The sequence below is a fragment of the Protomyctophum parallelum genome, assembly GCF_964188405.1.
Source record: "Protomyctophum parallelum genome assembly, chromosome: 10".
Taxonomy (NCBI): Eukaryota; Metazoa; Chordata; class Actinopteri; order Myctophiformes; family Myctophidae; genus Protomyctophum; species Protomyctophum parallelum.
In genome coordinates this window covers 37,814,308-37,837,541 of record NC_139704.1, presented here as the reverse complement: position 1 = coordinate 37,837,541, position 23,234 = coordinate 37,814,308, and the positions used below count along the sequence as shown (strand labels likewise).

At 40.8% G+C, this 23,234-nt stretch overlaps 3 protein-coding genes across 3 annotated transcripts in view; 2 read left to right on the top strand and 1 right to left on the bottom strand.

Annotated features, from left to right (window-relative positions):
• The window catches only part of rassf4a (Ras association domain family member 4a), a 28,716-nt gene extending 5,797 nt beyond the window's left edge, over positions 1–22,919 (bottom strand). Inside the window, exons 1-5 of the mRNA XM_083775635.1 lie at positions 22,806–22,919; positions 12,100–12,168; positions 10,655–10,730; positions 2,384–2,505; positions 308–393 (exon numbers count right to left, since the gene is read on the bottom strand). Coding sequence (XP_083631761.1) covers positions 308–393; positions 2,384–2,505; positions 10,655–10,730; positions 12,100–12,152 — 337 coding nt within the window. The 5' untranslated portion in view covers positions 12,153–12,168; positions 22,806–22,919. The remainder of the gene's footprint in view (positions 1–307; positions 394–2,383; positions 2,506–10,654; positions 10,731–12,099; positions 12,169–22,805) is intronic.
• On the top strand, positions 5,688–7,369 carry LOC310866187 (uncharacterized protein). The gene is made up of 2 exons (XM_083775636.1): positions 5,688–5,756; positions 6,459–7,369. The coding sequence occupies exon 2, from the start codon at positions 6,460–6,462 to the stop codon at positions 6,904–6,906; it is 447 nt and encodes a 148-aa protein (XP_083631762.1). The 5' UTR covers positions 5,688–5,756; position 6,459; the 3' UTR covers positions 6,907–7,369.
• LOC310865556 (C-X-C motif chemokine 11-like) lies at positions 13,574–15,503 on the top strand. Its single transcript, XM_083774716.1, has 4 exons — positions 13,574–13,644; positions 14,029–14,161; positions 14,255–14,338; positions 15,011–15,503. Exons 1-4 carry the CDS (start codon positions 13,578–13,580, stop codon positions 15,138–15,140), a joined length of 414 nt encoding a protein of 137 aa, XP_083630842.1. The 5' UTR covers positions 13,574–13,577; the 3' UTR covers positions 15,141–15,503.
• Positions 22,920–23,234: the final 315 nt, after the last annotated feature.

The following is a 23,234-nucleotide window of genomic DNA, read 5'->3' as shown; positions in this document are numbered from 1 at the left end:
CATTATCGTAATGGCATGTCGGTGTACTTCTGCCTCGTGGGTACCGGTATGTTCCACCATCACTAATCTGATTCACGCTGGTCTCTTGTGATGAGCTGCACTTTACACGTGAGGTGAGGGTTTTCCTCTGGAACTGCTGAGCCTCGCACTTCTAACACGGTAATCTCTGCTGTGTCTGTGTGGGTGTGCACATGCCTGCATGTCCTGTGGCCATGTTTGTCATGGACAGTCACACAGGACATTATCTTACATGTGTTTTGGTTTGTGTTTTGTGTGTGTGTGTACACAGTGTACTACCGGTACTTACTAGTTGGCAGTGCAGCCGTCTCTCTGGCCAGAAGATTATTGTTAAACTCTCCAGCTGCTTGCTTTGCGACAGGAGATCTCTCATTCCTGTTCAATTAGAATAGTCAAGTTGCTACACTTCCTCCTCAATATTTATTTATTCCAAAGACAATAAAGCAAGCAATACAGTTGTTTCATAAGTACCTTCAATAACATTAACACAAGCATGGAAAGGTATATATTTAGGATTTATGTTTTATGGAAAATTGCTCCTTTACAATCTGTAATTAATTTTGTTGTTGGAACATACTGTTACGATTTTGTTAAGACTGCTGTCAAATAAGACGACTTAAACCACTCCCTCTCCCGTGTGCCGGCGTACCAGGACTTTGGTGTGCGTATAGCTTCTTTGTACACCGGACTTAAACCACTTAACCTCTTAAACCACTTAAACCCTGTATAAGTCATTGACCGGAGTCCCCCAGGGGTCTATACTAGCCTAGGTCCCCTCCTATAAACTCACAATGCGATGCATTGCAGCTGCATTGTGACTGTGAGCATGTAGATCAGCTATTTTACATAGAATGTCGGTCTATTATTATGACATGTCAAGAATTGGGATGGCAGGGAGTTAAATGGTCAATTCTATCAAATGTCATCCTTTTGGCTAATATTTGAATATAATGGGTTATAATGGGTTTTAATAGAAACCTTGGGTTTCTATTAAAACTATGGCTCCTGTCACTGGTTCAGAGCCCCCAGGTGACTAATAAAGGCTGCATGTTTGGAAAGCCTGGAAAGAAAGGCACTACACGCAAAGACAAAAGGAAGAATCCTGCCAACTGTGTGGCCAAAAACGGATGCGCCGCTATTTCAGTTATGTCACAGCAATAAAAGATGAGCCCCCCGTCTCTGCTGTGCTCATTGTCCACATTCTGTGAGCTTGTGGATTTGTTTAGACACTCGAGTACGACCTGGCATTACTGCTGACAATTTTCCCCAAAGCATACTGTGGTTTGTTTTGTTTTTTAAGGACATTATTCTCAGTACAGCATGAATGTCATCTCGCAGAGACATGACACATGCTTGTGAAAGGTAACCCGATATATCATTATGCTTTATTTATGTCCGTCATGTTGACTTTACATTTTATCCACATGAATCTTAGCATTCTCATGCTGGGGGCAAACGTTCAGCGATGTGAGCATGTAGAGCAGCGATGTTTGGTGTAGAGAGGGGGGAAAAGAAGAGGACCAAGTATAGAGCCCTGCAGGGGACCTCAGTCAACCAAGTGATATAGGGTTTAAGTATTAATAACATGTTTTGGGGGTTTTTTCCAAGACGTCGAAATAAAAAAAGTGCTCTGAAAGAATATATATATATACACACACACAAAGATTTGTGGCGCATTTTCACGATTTTTCAAAAATAGCTGACCTACAAGCTATTTTTAAGTAGCTAAAGTATAACATAGTAAGTAGCCTTGCCGAGCCATGAGGCCCATAGGGCAGGAGCCTATCTCCTGTTTCTGTAGCGTGAGGCAGCTTGATGTACAAGTACACCCCCTGAACATGACGCTAGTATGTCGCAGGTACTTCGACCTCAATCCAACCCTTGATGCTGAGTGTCAAGCAGGGAGGCATTGGGTCCCATTTTTACAGTCTTTGGTACAACCAGGCCGGGGATTGAACCCCAACCTCCCAGTCTCAGGGCGGACACTCTAACCACAAGGCCACTGAGCTGGTATAACATAATGCTTAGTTAAAACACCAAAAGGGGTTCCCGTCCAGAATGGGTTAATCGATTTGAAAAGGGTAGAGGAAGCTAGTGAGAGTAATTTGAAATTCAAACACCCATGACTTAACCATGCAATCAATGTTATTTGTTAATGACTAGCAACATTTTAGTTTATAAATGAAATCTGTGAATAGAGAATGATATGTACAGATATGGTCCTAAGAAGACGTGAAAATCATTTTGGTCTCTCACTTTACAGTACCGTGTAAGAGATAAGCAGACAGCTGCCTCATTGGTTACTATGAGCGTGGTCATTCCTGCAACTTGTACACAATGATGAAAGTCTATCGCCGACGCCTACCGATTGGCTCCAGTGGTGGAGTGATGGAATCTTTCGTTGTCATCTTGCATCTGAAGCCTGATTGGTCGCCGGAGACCCCAGTAGATGTTCAGTAACCCTTCAAGTGTCAGCTCTCCGTCCTCCTGCACATGCACACGCACACGCACGCACACACACACCCTGGTCAGAGAGGATATCCTGTTGGCAGCCGGACAAATCAGTTCAATATCAGGTGTACGTGCAACAGCAGTCGCTCACAGTCACTGGGTTGAGCCCTCTCATCTTGGAGAAAGCCAGGCCAGACCGCCCCGCCCTGCTGACCAGAGGTGTAGTCACGTCTCGGAGCGAGGCGGCCATGAGTCAAAGAGACACGGCTGCTTCAGGTCACGTACGCGGCCATTTCTATTTCACGTTGTGGAGAGCTAAATTTAGAAGACGGCGGTGCCATATCATTGGTCTAAGAATAGAATGTGATTAGGGGAAACTTATTCCCAGTAATTACAGCCCTGTATCATTTTATCTTAGAGGAAGCGAGTCTGTAAGTCAGTTGTTCTCAATGTGGGATCCAGGGGTTCCTTGAGGGGGTTCCAAAATCAAAATGGAACCTTACAGGTCTGTAACTCTGACTGTCCATTTGGTTCCATTTGGACACTCTCAGAGTTATGAGGATACTTGAAATAAAAACAAGAGAATCACTGCTCTAAGCAACTACGACATGTCCTAGTCAATTACATTTTCAACAAGTTTCAGTCTGGTTTCCATGATAGGCACAGTACTGAAACTGCTCTCCTCAGGCCCTCGAATGACTACCTTGTGAGTTCCAATGCTGGAGAGCGTTGCTTCTTGACCTATAAGTGTAGCCTTTCACACTATTGACCATTCTATTCTTCGTGCCCTTGACATCTTTGTCTCCTATTTGTCAGGTAGGAGTGCTGATGTGGCCATCCATGATTAGGTTTCCTCATCTGTTCCAATGTCCAATCCATGGTCCTAGAATTTGACCCCTTCCACTACTTATTGGTTTTCCATGAATTTCTTATGTTAAACAGAGAATACACAGCTGTACTTTGCTTACCTTATAAGTCTTACAAGACTGCATAACTGTTATAACATAGCATTCCTGAAGAAGATCCTAAAGGATCGAAACGTTGAATCAAATAAACCAGTGGAGCTGAGTTTTTCATACCAGTGTTGCAGACTCTATTTTTTCTATTATAACATAGCATGAAAACATGAGTTCCCTGAATAAGTTTCTCTTCATGAAATATACAAAACATGTGCGCACGCGCGTGCACACACACATCATACGAGTCATTCATGACGGATGTTGTTATTGACTTAGTACCCACGGCAAGACCAAAGAACTGCATGAAAGAAAGCTATTCTTTTAAATAAGATTTATTGAATTTTCACATTTCTACATAAAGATGAATCGTAAATGTATACAAATAAAGTAAGACAAACTAGAAAGGTATAAATTAAAAGCACAATACAATAAAACAGACAAGAAAAACAAAAAACAAAACAAAAACAGGAAAGAGCAAGCAGCACATCACAGTAATAATAATTTAAAAAAAAGAAACTATAGATACACAATACAGTCAGTTATTCATTAGAAGAAAGAAATATATACACACACACAACACACATGGGCACATCAGAAGGTAAATTGCAAGAGTACAGCTGGGGCTCTCCAATCCAATGAATCACTTTCTTTATAAATCACAGTAGATAGATCCCTGGGCAAGTAATCTATCAGCGACTGCCATATATTCATAAGTTATTGTCTCTTTTAATTTGGCACTGAGCCTTTCCATTGGAAGTACTCTGTAGATTTCTCTGATTGATTGATTGAAATATTTATTAACAGTTTGCAGAATTACAGTGCATTTCAAGCACAAACTCAATACAAATACTGTTAACTGTGAGTGGACGACCCAATTAAAGGGTAAGACCACTTTTTTTGAGGTTTGGGTTGTGTAGTTACTTTGCCATGATGCAACTCCAAATGTGGACAAGAAATAAAAAATAACTGCTCCAGTGATTAGAAATTGATAATTCAAAATATTCTCCTCATTGACTTACATTGTAGCTAAAACAGCTCTCAAAGTCACTCTTTTAGTACGTAAACAAACACAATGTTGATTCAGACAATATAGAGCATCACCAAAACTCACTTTTTTTTCATAAAAATGTTATCTTCCTGTTGATTTGTCCATTTTATTGGGAAGAAAACCCGGACTGGATCAGTGGATCCGGTTCCAGATCTTCAAATAGTAAAATCAACAGGAATCTAACATTTTTATGAAAAAAGAAAAACCACATGAGTTTTGGTGATGCTCTATATTGTCTGAATCAACTTTGTTTGTGTTTGTTTACGTACTAAAAGAGTGACTTTGAGAGCTGTTTTAGCTACAATGTAAGTCAATGAGGAGCATATTTTGAATTATCAATTTCTAATCACTGGAGCAGTATTTTTTTATTTCTTGTCCACATTTGGAGTTGCATCATGGCAAAGTAACTACACAACCCAAACCCAAACCAAAAAGTGGTCTTACCCTTTAAGCATTACACTCGTTTACAAGAGGGTCCACCTTGTTCAATTCATCCACCGAGTCACTGGTTTTCCGTGAATCCAATTAAACAAAATGCATTTTCTAGCTACACAGAGCTTATTAAGTAGCTTAGCTCTTCTAGGATCTAGTACCCCACATTTTGATGGCAGCCCTAATAAAAATTGCCTAGGATCTTTACAGATCGTAGACTTCATAATTGAACTTGATTATTTTGTCACACAAGACCAGAATCTGGCCATCTTGGGACATTCCCAGAAACGGTGTATATCAAAATGTCAGGTGTTCTGTGTCGTCTATGAAGTATCCTATACTGCATCTCTTTAAACCTGCTACTTAGAAAAGTAGACGATTTAATGCATTCAGACTTCAGGAGTGTGTTGGCTTTCTGATCACATAACCCTTTCAAATGGGAGTGTGCGTGTGTGTGGGGGCACGCACATTGTGTGAGACAGAGTGCATGTGGCTGCTCTCAGGGTCTCATTGTTTCTGAAGTATAAACATTCAGAGTAGTTGAACCTCTCTGTAACCAGCCACTCCTGAATTTCCTGAACACACAGATACAGTGAGCGCGCACACGCGCATGCACACACACACACACACACACACACACACACACACACACACACACACACACACACAGCAAGGTCAGCAGCACTATATTTAGTACCACAGCGTGGTCCTCTTATCTCTCCCGTGCAGTGTGCGTGTATATAAAGCCCAGTAACGTGTGCAATAGTATCATTCACTCTCGCTCGCTCACTGGACTTAGTTAACATCGCTCTCTCTCACAGTGTGTTTCTGACTCCAACATCCTAAAGGTGAGAACGCTTCTTATATATATCTAATCTATATATAATAATATCCTAAGGGGCTCTTGCATCTCAGTGGGATTCAGCAGGTAAAAAAAAAAAAAAAAAAAAACAAGGGTCCATTTGGTTACATCGTGTACACTCTGTTACAATTGGATGAATTAAGGATTTGAATGGATGAGAGGATTTAATGTATATATATATATATATATATATATATGATGATGATATTCATCACAATAATTTACAACAAAGTCTAATTTGGTTCAGTATGCAATTATGATATTCATCACAATAATTTACAAGAAAAAGTCTAATTTGGTTCAGTATCCAATTTTCAGGAAATCCAGTACTATACTCAAATCCTTGTATTCTCATATGCAGTATAACCTAGCCTGGCCTGGAAAAGGTTAAGATTATTATAACTGACTTAATTAAAAAATAAAGTAAAGACTTGTGTGAGATGTGAAAGTTATATCACCTGGAGCTACACAATCTCTATAGCCTTAACAAGTTGTAAAATATTACTGCTGATAAATTACATTTGAGGCTTAACAACACAACTGTTTTTTTAAATAATTGTAATGGTATAAGATAACTGTTAGTTAATTTAGGGACACTTTACTTATCCCTGTGGGGAAGGAAATCCACATGTCATAGCAGCATGGTGACAACAACAACAACCCAACTCAACAGTCCTTCTCATTGCAGAATGAAGCGCAGACAGTTGCTCCTGCCCCTGGTTCTCCTACCCACCATCAAAGAGACCCTGGAGGACTCCGTTTCACATGGGGTCCCTGCCCTGCCCTCCTCCTCCTCCTCCTCCTCCTCCTCCTCCTCCTCCTCCTCCTCCTCCTCACAGTCTCTGCAGAGCACCCAGACCCTTGAGGACTACATGAGCAGCATCCAGGCACTCGCCCGGCCCGCAGGGGCCGCAAGCTATGGCCCCGTCCGGCTGCAAAGGACCCAGAGGCCGCGGCTTTTTTCCAAGGCCCAAATGAAGCACTCTGCCTCGGCATCGATGCCTCGCGGATCCCCCCGCACACTAAGGACTCCCAGGCTCGCCTCATCCTCCACTCATGAGGAGTTCTCACTGACGGGGGGCAGAGCAAGAGACCCTGTGGATTGGCTGTTTGGACAGTCACAGAGTAGGACTTGAAGGACAAGGTGCATGATGGGATATGCAGGCGAAGCTCTGGCAATCGAATCGTTTGGTTCTGTAACCCAAACCTTTTCCATTGATATTATTTGTTCTATCTGAAAATGATTGTGATGCTTAACAAATTTTCCTGGGGACTCCTTGGAACCCCCAATTTACCCCAATTTAATGTGAGGTTCCATGAGTTACAAACATGTTGTGTTGATCATTTAGCTGGGGACCAACTCAAGGAGCCAAGACCCCATGTTGAGAACCAGTATACAGTGTACAGACGATACCGAATCGTGCGATTCTATCCTGCGACAGAACGACGACAGAACAATGTAGCAAGTCTCTTGGAGAGCTTACGATATATTTATTTCTAACACCTCAGGTTGACTCAGGTCATCATGTTTACATTCTCAAACTCTATTCTATGTTGACTTTTCTACAATTTATAATAAAACCTACAAATGAAAATGTGTTTATTTTGCTTTTTTGTATTTTTTCTTTGACAAATGCATTTTTGGTAACCTATACTACAAATTACAAAAAGAAAACCAGTATTGTAGTTAAAATACAAAACAAATCAGCTCTGTACTTTTGAGAACAAAGTTACCAGCATACTTTTTTTTTACATTGAAGCCAAAGCCATTACTGGTGATTACCTGACAAGTGACTTTCAGCTGAAGACAAAGCACTTCTGTGCCCTCTGCTGGTAGCCAGCGGTACAACAGCACAATAGCTAAATAAACTAACACTCTTAAACACTAGAGGGAGTTGCATGCATGGATATTTATAGATAGATCATAGGTTGGTTGTTAGACCTACCACAGGCAGTGCTCAGCATACACACAGCCCACAGCAACATAGGATTAGATTGAAATGCAATTTACATGCATAATTAATTATTATCAATCAATATATAAAAATACTCATGTATTGTCAATCAGGTTGTCAATAGCACACCATTCTCAAGTGTAATAATGAACTGCATTTATAGTAGGATATAACACCTTTCTCAATTTAATCGCATTCACACCGGCAGAAACCGTGAAAGGCACCAAACTGCTCATCGGGACCAGTTAGGAGGGCCTGGGGATAAATCCTTTTAACCAGGAACCTCCAACAAGGATGCAGCCGCAGGCTATTGAGCTTTACTTGTACATTAATTCATTGTACATTCATGAATTAATGTACAAGTAGATTACTGTATGGAAACAAAACAAAAACACAACCTCGTGTTAAATGTTTTATCCGTTTTGTGTGAAGACAAACAACACCAGGCATCATGACAAGAGCATAACACTTACTGTACATGTTTGTGACCTGTCTAACTACCCAGGCCTCTTCCACTTTCACTCAGAAGAACCTGTTTGACAGACTGGCTACTAAAATAAACAGAAGCAGACAGTCTGACAGATTACACTAACCAACATGTCTGAACATCAGTTTTACCCACTCAGTTTCAACCGCATACATCTCATTTAGCCCATTATTCTTTGATGTAGAAGATTAACCACTTATAAGCAGTTAATCAAGGTTCAAGTTGTTAATTAACAACTTGTTGCATCCTTTTCTAGGCATTTCCTAGTAGTAGGTGAATATTCTGCAAAACAACATGTAGCAAAGAGATTTCTTGCAGGGGAAAAGAACAGGGCCAAGGCAAGGGGCACTAGCATTTACAGTAATACTTTGGCTATTCGAAAATAGACAAAGCTCACAATGTGTCGTGAATGTGACACGTTGTGAGCTTGCAGAAATGTTATGGTTAAAAAGATGAGAGAAAGAAGAGGTATGGCAGGTTGAAAGTGGTGTATTATGATAACATTCCACCAGTGTCCCAGCTGAGTAATACTGTATACTTGTATAGTGTATACGGTCCCTCTCTCATGACCACAGGGTCTGGTGAGTCAACTCCCAAGCAATCTACGCCATCATTATCTGGTTTATGAGGTTAGATGGACTATTCAAATAACGTCCGTATGCCAAGCCGTTAAGACATATAAATGATTTACAAAACCACCAAGTTCATCCGGAACAGCGTTAAACGAACATGTGTCTGTGGTTCCGTCGACACCCAAAATCAAACAACAATAATGTTGCTAATGCCGCTCTACTCAGTGTGGCTATACTGTACACTGTACAGTATGTGCAGATATAATTGAAACTAATTTATAATCAGAGTAAAATCATATTTTAATTGTGAGACAATTAATTTTGAGCATTTTTAGGACCATGACGAGTCCTGTTGCACACCTACCGAGATGGACAGTGCAACAAGAGTAATGAACTTGAAGAGCAGAAAAAGGGGAAGAAATGTATTGATACAACGTTTCGGTCACTCAGACCTTCATCGGGCATAAACGTTAAATAAATGTGACAATATGACCATTGCAAGTTATGATTTTGACCAACATGTTTACACTTTTGTAAGGTCTCCCCCTACCACCCCCCCTCCTCCCCCTTCTGATCGTTGACCCGGACCTGAGGTTAGGAAACACTGATCCGTTACGTTCCGGGCAATGTTCTGGGTCGGCTTTGGTTTCGCTTTCTGGGTTGTGTGTGTGTGTGTGTGTGTGTGTGTGTGTGTGTGTGTGTGTGTGTGTGTGTGTGTGTGTGTGTGTGTGTGTGTGTGTGTGTGTGTGTGTGTGTGTGTGTGTGTGTGTGTGTGTGTGTGTGTGTGTGTGTGTGTGTGTGTGTGTGTGTGTGTGTGTGTGCGCGCGCGTGCGTGCGTGCGTGCGTGTGTGCGTGCGTGCGTGCGTGCGTGCGTGTGTCCAAGTCTTGTCCTGCTCACAAAAATGTGTCTATTTCATGGAAAAATCCCAGGGTCAGTGAGCTAATATAGTAGTCATATGGAAGAGGAGACACAGTGTGGCGCGTACACACACACACACACACACACACACCCCCCCCCCCCCCCCCCCCAGCCCTGTTTAGATTCCTAAGGGGGAACTCCCAACCATAAAAGCCAGAGAATAACGGGTGAAACAAATAACCTCACTCCTGCATAGAGTTGTCCAACATCGTCATGTATACCACAACAGCTACATATGGTACTACTTTGCCAGACACATAGTGTATACGTCTGGATTCTACATGTCCAAATGTTCCCCATGCTCACTCAACTGGAATGAGACGGGGATTTTTTTTGTTTGTCTTCGTCCCTAACCTGCACTTGTCCCGACTCCCGTTCGTGAACAAGCAGAAGGCTTCATGCCTGTGAAGATGAATAATGAAGATACCTGTGCTTAATAGCAAGTCAAAACAAGTCTGTTTACATTACATTACATTTCATACAACGGGTGCAGAGTCATTGTGATTCCAAATAAAATAAATTGGCAAAGATAAAAAAATGACCAAATATTATAGGAACATGCTGTATATAAAACATAGTAAGAAAATAAAAAAAGAGGATTACAATAACAACTTTGTTTGGCATGTGTGGCTTAACTGGTTTCTGTGTCATCTGTGACTTGTTTATTGAGTAAGATCACATATCTGGATAATTGCCAAGCTCCTGTGTCTCGTGAACCAAGACAGACTCATAATAGGCGAACATTCTACAGAAATAGAACTACATTCTGTGAAAATAGACAGTGTTCAAGCTCCGTTGTGAGCTTGTACTGTATGCAGATCAGATATTTGATGTACAAAGTGGTAAATTATTAACGAAACCGCTTCTACCAAAATGAAACGGTTTGTAAATCTACCGTGTTCTTCATAGACTGTAGCTTTCTCCAGAGAGGTGATAACCACATTGTCTTACCTCCCGCGTTCTCAGCTGGAAGTTCTTCCCTTCATGGTAACAGTTGTAGGTTCTCAGCAGTGACAAAATGTCAGACCTGAATGTGAACACATTACCACCAAGGATCGATTACACAGATGCCAAGTTGCCAACACAATGCAAGCACCCTCTGAAAGTACCAACACCACAATGCAGGACTACTCTGTTATGTATAAGTAAAAGTGCTGCATTCAAAATTGTACTTTAGTCAAAAAACAAACCTACTTCATTTATGTACAACAAATAGCAGAAATCGGCCTATAATGACATGCCCAAAGTAGGGTGAAAGTGGTTAATGTGTTCATCACTTTACTGTAGAAGATGGTAAAGGTGGGGCTGATATTACTTATTAACCCATTTAGGCCTGACCTCGAAATTAAAAAAATAAAAAACTTCTAAATCCTCCAGTTTTCTGAAATAAATATTTTCACGATTTTTCAAAAATAGTACAGTACTTGTGACTTTAAACCCCTGCATCTTCCCACCACCTTTAAAAGGAACTACAATATGCATTTTAAACCCGTTTTTAATATTAAGTACAGTATTTCAGTAAATGTACTTAGTTACTTTCCACCACTAGGTTAACGGCAGGAGGATGAGTTAACAAAACGTCAACAAAGAGAGAAGTATATGACCAAGCTGTCCGTCTGACAAAAAAAGATTACGAAAGAAAGTAGAGATTAGTATGACTAAGACACAGAAGTGGTCAATGTTATCCTCAACTTCATATTGACATCTGTTGTCCAGATCATATCTCACACCAGGGCTGCAGGGCTGAATCATTCAGGCCGCGGTAGTCAAGTCATACACCTACGTGTACGTTTGGATTACAACAGAGCCATAGAGTATAGACAGAGTTGCGACATTGAGGGGGCAGAAAACAGCCCGGTCACGTGGTCATGTACTCACGCGAGCCCTATCGACTACAATACATTCCGTGTCCCTATTTGCCAATATAAGTCTATGTAGAAGAGGACTGGCCCCATGAAGTGGACGGAGATGTCGTAACGACTTCACCCATTTTTAACTTAATATAATTTGTCCTGAGTAATGCTCATTTTTTTCTATTCGGCCTGTGTATCATAGCAGGGCTGTATGTTCTTAATGCGAGAACAATGGCTTCCATTATAGCATGCTAACTTTCCAGGAATAGACAGCGTGCAGTTTCTATTCCCTACCGATGATAGGTAGGTGGGTTTCTGAGACACGTACAGACCGAGTAGACACAAATGGTAACATGAGCATTAGTGAGTTTCAACCTATGAAGATAGGTTGAAAATGGGTTAAGTCAAGTGGCCCTTTAAGGTATATTTCACTTTAAATGAATCTAACATGGTTAAAATGGATTTAGAAGTTACAAACATGTTTGAAAGTGAAATATCCCTTTAAGTTCATGCTATAATCAAATAATATACACAAGTGCTTACTTTGCGATGCGTTTTTCTTCAGTAAGCTTCACGTAGGTCTGACTATCACCCATTCTGTCCACAACATAGCTGCAGAATAGGAGAGGAAAAAAGCATAAGCATTAAATGTAATCATTTCAGCTAACATTTGAATATAATTAGCTTGGGTTTCAATGGCTTTTTCACAGTTGGTAAATTATATATTTTTTTTTAATACTGTTTTTATTAGGCATTTTTTGCATATGACAAAATCAGAATATCATCGACAATGATAATGAGTGTTTCAGTTATATAAAATGAAAAAAATGACAGGTAATGTAAATGTTCCACATACAATACATAATAAAAAGGATATATAAATGTGATAAACATTACTAAAAACAGTTAAACAATGACAAGTGTGAACAGACAAACAAAACGGACAACAGGACAGACACTCTTGCTCTCAAACTTTTCCAATATATTGTTATAAGTCAAATGAATTACATTATTATTTTTTAAATGAGAACAAAATTAAATAAAGAAAAAACATTTTTTTTCCTTTTCTTTCCAATTTTCTATTATGCTATCTATTGTGTAGGAGGGGTTAGCGTGCACCTATTGACATAGTCAATGAAGGGTTGCCATGTCTGGTAAAATCTATCTTCACTCCCTCTCAATTCAAACTTTATCTTTTCCAATTGAAAGTAGTGCATAACCTCTCTCATAGGTGTAGTGTGAGTCGGAACCTGTGCTTGTTTCCAATTCAACAGTATCAGTCTGCGAGCCAGTAGAGTCAGATATTTTACCATGTTATATTGGAAAGTAGACAGTTTGACCCCGGGCCCCCTGACTCCCATAACTGCTGTCAGTGGATCCGGGTCAAAAGGTCTTCCAACAATGCACAGTTGGTAATGTTTTTAATTTAAAAAAAAGGTTGTTAAATCCATGGTGGCTCCTCGCTGAGGTTTCAAGGAAATCACATGTACTTATTGATTCAGAGCCAGGTGGACTAACAAAGGCTGCATGTCAGGGCAAAGCTCGGCATGCACTACGAGCACAAAGATTAAAGGAAGGATACAGCTACCGTAGTCAATAACTGATAATTTATGATGTTCTCAGTCACAGCAATAAAAGATGACACTCATTATTTCTTCATTCAAATATATATATTTAGATTCTTTGACAATTACATACACATTCTGCACACATTCTGCACAGTCAGTGAAAAGGAAACCGCCTTGAAAACAGACATGGGAAAAAACGTATTAACCACTACAGTATGTCCTTCAATATGACAAATCTGAAGGAATGTCTGTCGCTGACCGTCAGGGCCTCTGCAGCCGGATACCGATACTTAAGGTTTTCTTTTCTTTTTTTTACTGCGAGAGAGAGTGAGGGGTTTTCCGCATGGTTTGGAATATCCAGAGTGGCTGTGTGGGTGTGTGGGCGGGGTATGTGTATACAGTGTCTATATAACGACTCACACACGTGGCTTAGAGCACTGTCAGTGTGTAAATATGAAGCTTCAACTTCGCTCAGTCTGCCAGCTCATTGCTCTGAGCCTCTGCTGTGTCTGCATCACGGGTAAGAAATCTATCCATTTACCTACCATATCTGTCTACTTCTATTGATCCATCCATCTGCCAATCCATCATGTTTGTGGAAATATGACTACTTTACTTGTTACTTTTTGTATAAACTTTAGTTTAAAAAACAGACAATAGCGATCAGAGAAGGAAACAAAGGAAGTCAGATAACAGGGTGCAATATGTCAAATACACATAAGATGCATGATCAGAGCAGAAAATAAAAAAGGCTGCATATCGCACTCTTGTGCAAATAGAAACAATTATACAACAGCAGATATCCTGTGCAAGTGAGACATAAATTCTGAATTGTTGCACTTTATTGATTTAAAATTTTTGTCATCTTTTGACCTCTAACCTTAAGTTGTTATATAATGTCTAGTTCCAGAGACAAGCGGCACGTTTGTCCCAGGATTAAGATGCAGGTGTCCACAGACCCAGAACTCAGTCAGAGGACAACTAGCAGATCTCAGAGTAACTCCCAGCAACCCCAACTGTGACAGACACACCATCATGTGAGTACCCCATCCTGGCACGCACACACGAACACACAAAATTCCTGCTACCGTTAAGTAGGATTCTGATTTAATGGGTGTGTTGTATTTCAGAGTCGTTCTGAAGAAGAACAATGCTGAAGTGTGTCTGAATCCACAGTCACGAGTTGGAAGGTTACTCATACGCTGCTGGACCAGGTGAGAGACATGATGTCACATACTGTATGTTCACTTGTGATGAACTAAATTAGAGTTTAACTATGTTCTGTCCTTGAAAACAAAAGTTTGTAATATTTGCAATTTTAACTTGTCTTGCATTAGGATTCAATTCAATTTTCAAGTCAAAGGAGCTTTATTGGAATGAGAAAACATACGTTTACATTGCCAAAGCAAGTGTCAAAATATAATAAAAACAGTTGAAAATGGGGAAAGTGTATAGCGTTGGAACTTGGAGGGGGTAGAGCATTGTGTAACAATGTGTAACAGCATTGTGTCAAACAATGTTTGATTTACAAGTCACAGCTGTGTCAGACCACTTTGTGACCCAGTTCTCGGTCCTAACCCACCAGAAAAAAAACATTGTATTAATTTAATCGCAGTAATGCAACAAAATGCCAGTGTGATCGCCTAATTTAGCTTGGAAGAGTGTGCAAGTACAACCACACGGACACACAAGGACAAGGGTCTATTTGGTTCCATTTATGAGTTATGCTTTTGTACAAATACATCACAGTAGGCCTAAAAACCATGCAGAACAGAGGTTATTTGTGTCAAGAGTCTGACCAACGCAGAGAACCTAAATGCGTTTCAGTAAGTAAGTAAGTCAAGCACTAAGGCTAAACATTCGTATGTTTGTTTCCTTTCTTTCAGGGCCACTGAGTTGGGTCGCAACGTAAAGCTTTGCCTGAGGCGGAGTAGGAAAAGCCGTCCGCAGCATCAGAGGTCACGACACAGGAATGGGGGCCACAAAAGGAGGGCAATGTCCCCGAACTCCTCTTAGGCAATCAACCAGAACAATACAAAACTACTGTATGGAGAGGAAGTGTCCCGTCCAGAATCTGACCCAATGATGACTCCTGTCTGATAAGACAGACTTCCAGGGACTGTTGGATAAGGAACATTTTCCCTTTCCTGCTCTGCTGGTGGCAGTAGCTTTCCATTTTTGTATGTCTGAGATACAGTAAAACAAAGCTGGTTCTTCGTTTTATTATGTGCCATCGAGTAGGATTTTTAGCATTTATACACCGTTACGTATGTTATGAAGTCATAACTTTAACGTTTTTGGAGATGCATTTTTTGTTTATTATTAAAAATATTAATGTTTTTTTATATTGCACTTTTGTAAATAAATGTATCAAATACAGCTCAACGTTTTGTGGTCATTTATCTAATAAAATGGTCACTTCTTCCATTTAGGTTTGAATGAGGAGAAAGAGAAAACAAAGGAAATGAGGGGTTACACTCAGCAGAGCCTGAGATTTAATTAATCAACAACAGGACATGAGTCATCAGGCGGCTACAATGTAAACACTGTTCCCCGAAAGTGAAGACCAATGTGTTTCAGCCAAGTTGAAACTGAAAGGCTTTTGGGGCTTCAAGAGTCAACAGTACGGCCATGGACCCATATCCTACAATCTTAATTAACATTCAGAACTTAAAAAAAGAATTTCAGAAGTTAAAATAATTACTGCTGTTAAAGCTACGCAGGGGTCATTTTCGTCACAGACACACTTAATATTACCAGAAACACAAAGAGAAAGCCCGGAATGACCATAACTGTAACTCTGAGAGTGTACAAATGGAACCAAATGGACCCTTACGGGTCATTGCAAATAAAACATTTGAGCACTACTAGTAGCCTACTAGTGCACTCCTAATGTGTCATAGCATTGTAGTAAATACATGTCATAAATATTGTGGGGAAACAAAACCTGGAAACTGATTCAGTAATTGGGTTTTATGATTAAAATAAGATTATAAATAATCTAATATTTGCCACAGACAAGGACAAGTCTTTGCCGCAGACATTTTGTCTGTGCACGGATGTGTTGATGACCCCTGAAGCTGCACTATGAAGCTTTCCTCTTCTACCCTGGATTTGAACCAATCCGGCAAGTGCATATTTTTTCTAGGTGAGACATGACCTTTGACACAATCTAAATGTCTCAAAAAAAGAGCAGGGAAACAAAATAAAACCACCTCAATTGTATACTTATATGGTATTAACATAACTACCATACAGACAGAGGCGTATGTACAATAAGGCGAGGGCAGGCGTCCGCCTGTCCAAATCCATTCTGGCCTGGCCAAAATCCATACAATGAGAAAGAAGGGGAAAAAAAGAAAAGGGACAAAAACAAGACATGAGAACTATTAGTGGACAGCTGATTGGCCGTTGCGGTAGAGCGCGACCCTCAATCACCCATTGGAATGTAAATGAGAGCCTTTCAGCCTTTGTATCCTACTCGTCTGGCAGGTATATCTCTTTGAAAACCTTTAGTGCTACGATTGTGCGCGGGGAGACGACAATTAACACATCTTGCCTGTCCAAAATGTAATTCTTGCCTGCCCAAAATGTAATTCCTGGAAACGCCACTGCATACAGATCATTCATTAAAAAAAAAAGTTTTAATAAACAGTGAAAATAGCCAATCTACAAGCTCACAATGCGTTGTGATGAGACACGTGAACTTGTGCAGTTGATCGGCTATCTACTCTACAGTATGTATTTATTTGATACTATTTGCCATCTCTGGGACCACAATATACACTGTCAAATGCTCAGTGTTAATCCAAGTGTCCATGTGGACCCCTGGCGGTCCCCGAATCAGACATTGAGAACCAGTGAAGAAGAGGCATCAGACTTCAATAATAATCACAGGTCGATTTCTCAATAACGGAAAAAAGATATCAAAACCTGCTTTGAGGAAAGAAAGCCTATCAACGTTAAGAGTGACATAGGACCCGCTTGCAATGCGGGCTGGTACACTGCACCGTTTCCTCAAACACAAAAGGCAGTAATCTCATCATCGCGGTTCACTTCATATTACACCTGTGATGCATTGCAGCCAGCCTGTAATATGAACACGTGACACGAACCCTCTGAAAACAGAGAAGCCCAGGTGAGCACTGAGAAGCAGAGGGATGGTTTCCTTTAAAAAAAAAAAAACCCTGAGTTTTCCTGTAAACCATGTGAGAAGAACGGATGCACTGGATATGGTCATACAGGAACCCCCGGTTGACTGACTGATACAGACACAGTATTTCTTCCAGTGATGCTTGTAGGAACGTGTCTTCGTTAGAGGTTAGAAATGCGATATGGCTGCTGAATAATGCATGCCAATACTTGGGCCGCATGGTTCTAATATACACCATGCTAAAGTGAAAGGGAGCAACTCAACAAGATCCTTCTTGTCACAGTTCAGGGCAGGCAGGGGGATTGTGAGGACATTATTAGAAGTCAGCTCCATTAGTTCAACTGTAAAAATCTCAGCACTTACAATCCAGAAAAGTTACATAGTAATAGTAAAGGAGAATTCCATACTAGAAGGCTTTACCTTTATTTGTAGTTGTTTGTTACGTCCCCACCAAATAGGTCCAGGTGTTATTTTGTGCAAAAGTGCATTATTGGTTATTTCCCCTAATATAAGCCCTAAATGGGGGTTGGGTTTTTGTGCTAATTCGCTTATTTCCATCGAAATAAGTAGTAATGTGTGCCGCTTAGGATACTATTTACATTATGAAGAGAGGATATATAAAAAGCGATCGAAACAAGCGAATTAGCACAACACCACAATGCCCCATTCAATTCAATTCATTGGGGGCTTATGGTAGGGGAAATAGCCAATAATGCGCTTTTACACAAAATAACACCTGGACCTCTTTGGTGGGGACGTAACAACTACAAATAAAGTTAAGAAAGCCTTCTAGCATGGAATTCTCCTTTAAGGCACAATGATAGAGACATGATTCTGATTGATTGATTGATTGATTGATTGATTGTGAAATCACCATAGTCAAGCAAGAAGGTTGATGACAGGACATTTTCTGGCTGCTATATTTATATAGACAAAACAACTTTGCCTAGTGCTTTGAGACTAGACTTGAGATGTGAAGTTAAAAAAATAACAGATGGTAACCCGGGTGATATAGCTAGAGACTAGTTCAATAACTGATCCTTATCCTTGCAAGATTTAGCAAAAGCTCACTCCCTAGTGGAGAGTAGCATGAACTTCATCTTATCTGCATTAAAAAACAGCTTGACAGAGAAACCCCCCCCCCCCCCCCCCCCCCCCCCGTCAGGTGTAAAGGAGCAACTTGGACACTCAGGCATGAAGGAAGCATGAGTTCAAGTCCGTTGCTCTCCCCATGTCCCCCATATATGGAGACTAGGTTGGCTGAGGGTGTGTAGAGCCCAGGATCACATTAGATAATTGACACAGGGGTGAAAAATGGGTTACAAAATCGTGGGATAAAAATTATAAAAGAGAAAAAACAGCTTCATGTGGTGATCATAATATAACAGGCTTTGTCAAAATGATTATACATAATGACACTGCCACCTTGTGGCTAAACCAATAAATAACTGCCATTTGTGATAAGCCATCTCTGCCAGGCTGAGATTATGTTTTAACTCCCGTCCGTCCGTCCGTCTGTCCGGTTAAGGTTACTTCCTCTCTACATCTTTTTTGTTCTTGGATACCTTTTTTTTCTTAAAAAATAAAATAAGAAAACCTCACAAACCACTGAACAGATCAGGGTCAAACTTTGCACTCTCCCAGCAGGCCAAGGAAGTCAGACACTCCAGACTCCACAATTAAAGATATCACTGGATTCCTTGGATCATAATGCCACTACCCATCTAGGCCATGGCCACTTAAGCCCAACTGTTCCTAACATTTAGCATTTTCTTCTAAAGCATACGTTTTGCTAAAAGTTACAGATAACCATCACATAATTGCAACTCCATTGCCCATTGTGTCAATGTGTAACTCCAGCTCAGTCTGTCAGCTCCTCTTGCCACAGTGTATTTAAATGGGAATCGATCACCGTTATTAAATGTAGGTTGCAAATTGCAATACACAATACAACTTACACGAATCTCAAGTGTTTTACTGTAATGCCCACTTTTCCTGCACTGTATTGAATTGACGTCCAATCTCGACATGTAGGTCAAGGTCCATAGAAAAGATTTAAAACGTTTATCCCGGGATTAAAGTGTAGGTGTCCAGACCCAGAATTCAGTCCGAGGACAACTAAAAGACAGAGTACTTCCCAGCAAAGTCCCTGTTCACCACCATGGAGCTTGTGGCTGCACTGTGGTGCACTGTGGTGCATCCGGCTTTGTCTATGTCAACACTACAGGTCCGTGTTCGGAGGAGGGAAGCCGGGCGTGGAGGAAGTTATTGCAAACACGTACTCCAATTAATTTGCATTTGTTTAGTAATATTGCCCAGCCACTACATTATTACCATGTAATGCTTTGAAACAGATAATTGACTTGATACATAATTTAGCAATCAATCATCAACGTCTGGATCAAACTTGTTGCTGTTAAAATATCCACTGTTCACCAGCCCCACAGTCCAGTTCTAATGGAGGCACCTTTTCGTCTCCAATGCACCACTCCAAAGCCTGTGCAAGTTCAGATTGCTCAACACACTGAGTTGAACCATGCAGAACAAACAGGCTGACATACAGTCAGACCAGACAGAGGTTTCCTTATGGTATTTATGTGTAAGATAATGACACTGCCACCTTGTGGCTGAACCAATAAGCATACTGAAAATCCTGAACTGCCATGCACCAGTATTTCTGATTGGTCACAGTTATCTATGGTCCAATCAACTGGAACAATGCTACTACACAAACTGCAACATCCTCAGCGTTAATTTACAGCAGAGTATACAAACCAAAAAGAATGGCCTCATAGAGAATAGAAAAATCCCTTTCTGGCCAAAAAGTACCGTTTATACGTGTGGTGGGGGGCTCAGAGTGCTCCCACTAAGGAAAGTAGCCTTTCTAATGACATAACCCGCCTTTGTTTTGGTGAGTAGCAAAAACGTTCTTTTTATTTACACTAAAGACAAGAGGCTGGTCTGCATTCATGCGAGCTGCGGAAGTCGAGAGTAAAATATCTCTAAATGCAATGCATTAGAGCTATGGACCAGAGCTACATATTTGCATACTTTCTGAAATTAACACTGGATTTTAGTGTGTAACTATCCACGCAGATTCTGATCTCACTACTGAATGAATGAAACCATCTGTGTACTAGTAGTGATGAAGCCACTGGCCAGTAGCAATCTTCACCCATGCAATTACGTGATTGCATCATTATCTTTTCCTCACACCCAATTAACCGGATTAAAAGATACAGATTGGCAGCCATTGAATGCTTTGGTTACACACTACATAATTTGGTCTCACAAATAGTGGAGAGAGAGAGAGAGGGGGAGGGAAGGAAAAAACAGACTACTGACTACTGAGACAATTAACTCTGACGTGAAACAGACAACCAGCTCAGTATCATCAACTGATCAGAAGATGCTCCACCTTGGCCCAGGCCGTCGGTGTGGTGGTCCGGGCACCCTAGGCTGCAATGCCAGCCTGACAGCGTGCCGCACGTTCGAATCCTGACGACCTTTAAATTGCTGTGTGTCACTCTCCTCATTTCCCATCAGTCCAATCCACCTCAACCTAAACACATCCAGTTACAGAACTAACCCCATTTCACTTCAAAGTAGGAACAGTAGGCTACACACAGTAGGATACACAGTAAAATTCTCAGTATGGTGCCGGTTGAAAATGAAAACAAGCGGTGGGTCCTATTGGTTCAACCTCCTCCCCTCCCCGGTAGAAAACAGCGGAGAACACCGACGTCACCAAATTTGGAACTACGCGCCTCTGCACCAATGTTATTGGTTAGCTAAATACAAGTTTACTCCCACTTCCTATGCCAGATTTTCCAATGGGTTTCCCCAGGCTATTCTTTTTGAGCCGAATGCGAACAGAAATAAAAACCTGGGTACCGAGACAAATACAACTGTAACCAAGTCTCCTTCTCTAACTATTCTAACAAACAATATTTTGTGCCAAGAGTTGTGTAACAAAACAATCTATAATATACACAAAAAAAAGATCTACAAGCTCACACATCACAATTAAAAATAATGTTGATGCTATATTAACAAATGTTGCTGTCCCCAATAAGAAAGCTTCAGTTAATTCAATACCTGTACTGCATAAAGATAGGGCTGTTTTATATTCACTTAAAACCCCCTTTCCCATTTCTGGGATGTTCATTCCATTTGACCTCATTGTCCATTTATTCCAATAAGTTATACATCTTCCATTCCTATTTGAGTTATGAGATACATTGGAGTCTATAGTCACGCAGGAGGGGATGTTCATATGAAAATCTCAAGTGTCAGCAGTCTTCACCTCCATCAAGGAAGCAAGTAGGCCTGCCGCCTAATGGGACTATCCAGTGGTCAGTCTACTCCTCCTCATGCATATGCATACAAAGTAATGGACGCATAAATATTCCATAGGCTAAGAAGTTTAAGGATTCCCAGTCTGTCACCGTTATGAATTATTTAACCACCAGTCCACCACACATGGCTTCACAAGTTCACACACAGGCAGACCAGAAGCTCAAGAATAATACAGTAGTAGCCAGCCTATAGTCCAGAGGTTCACCTCTCAACCTTTTCATCTACAAGCTCACAATGCTTTTGTAGATCTTTCTTATTATTTGACAATTTGGCAAATCAGTTTTTATAGTAGGATATAGTTTGTTGATTACTTTTGTTTCAGTGATAATGGTATTTTATGGTATTACATTTATGTTTTTATTAAAAAGGTCTTGAACGTCCTAAATTGTCACTTCACTGTCATCTGGGGTCCTGGGGGACCCCTCAAAATCGATCCACGGGTTGAGATTGCATGGCCCCTAGAACCATATAGAATGGGGGTCACTGCACTGCAAAGAAAACGTGCATTCCTGTCCTCTCATCATCTTCATCGTGCTATGTGAAGCTCCCTGGCCTGCAAAAAAGACTCTCCAATCCCATGGTCTTAATTAATCATTCCATGATTCATTTTCGGGTGCGGGCTAGTTCATTTCATACTCAATTACCCAACCTTCACAGCAGCTGTGGCCGTAAACAATGCATTACCAAGGTCCACGGCAGCTCCATATAGCCTATGCCCCCCAAAAAGCGGAATTCCAATGAAAATACTGAGAAACAAAACAAAGCATTCATGACTAGCGCACAAGTCTGGACTTGGTAGGATCAGTATCCGTTATTAGTCCATCACTGAGAACAGAAGCAGCTGAGGGGGGGGGGGGGGGGGGGGGACTAAGTTTTTAGTTTGGATCTTTTGTTTCAGTTTCCCCAAAAGATAGACAACACACAAAATAATAATACCATGGCAATTGAGTGCATGTCATTGGAATGTAACCCCTATTTTTCTATGTAACCATGACAACTTCAGAGCGACGGTGATTTATGATGGTTAATTCTGTTTCACGTTTTCCCAAAGCGCACACAAACCAGGTCGCGTCTCTAACAACCTGAGCCTACAGCGATCATACTAGTACATGATACATTATCAAACGAAAAACTAGAGTAGAGCCTAGTGCCTACATGCACATTCTTACCATAGCCAATGAAGCTCGTCTTCTGCCTGGTCAAAAAAAAGCAACGAGGCGTCCTTTATTATTTCTCGTTTTTCTCCACTGCGGTTTTATGATATGATTGCACTTACGCTTTATTATCAGTTTGCGCAGCTCTGAACAGCCGTGAAGTATCCTGGAGGCTTGCCGGGTCTGAACGACGGCAGGATAACCCAATAGAACGCCGTACTGATAAGCCGCGACCAATCACCGTCAGCTGTGGGCGGGTCGGCGTTCACCAAGGTTCCACCGAAAATAGCCAATCTACAAACTCACAGCGCCGCTCGCCGCTCACATCCCGACGTGCTGTGAGTTTGTAGATCGGCCATATATAGCCTTTATTTATTTTATGCTTTATATATGCTATATACGCTTTATTTATTTATTAGGCTTAACTAAACAATAGCATTTAAA

Coding starts and splice junctions, on each gene's coding strand:
- LOC310866187 (XM_083775636.1), top strand. CDS start 6,460: ATGAAGCGCAGACAGTTGCTCCTGCCCCTGGTTCTCCTACCCACCATC.
- LOC310865556 (XM_083774716.1), top strand. CDS start 13,578: ATGAAGCTTCAACTTCGCTCAGTCTGCCAGCTCATTGCTCTGAGCCTC. Junction 13,645..14,028: donor CTGCTGTGTCTGCATCACGG/GTAAGAAATCTA, acceptor TATAATGTCTAG/TTCCAGAGACAAGCGGCACG. Junction 14,339..15,010: donor CTCATACGCTGCTGGACCAG/GTGAGAGACATG, acceptor CCTTTCTTTCAG/GGCCACTGAGTTGGGTCGCA.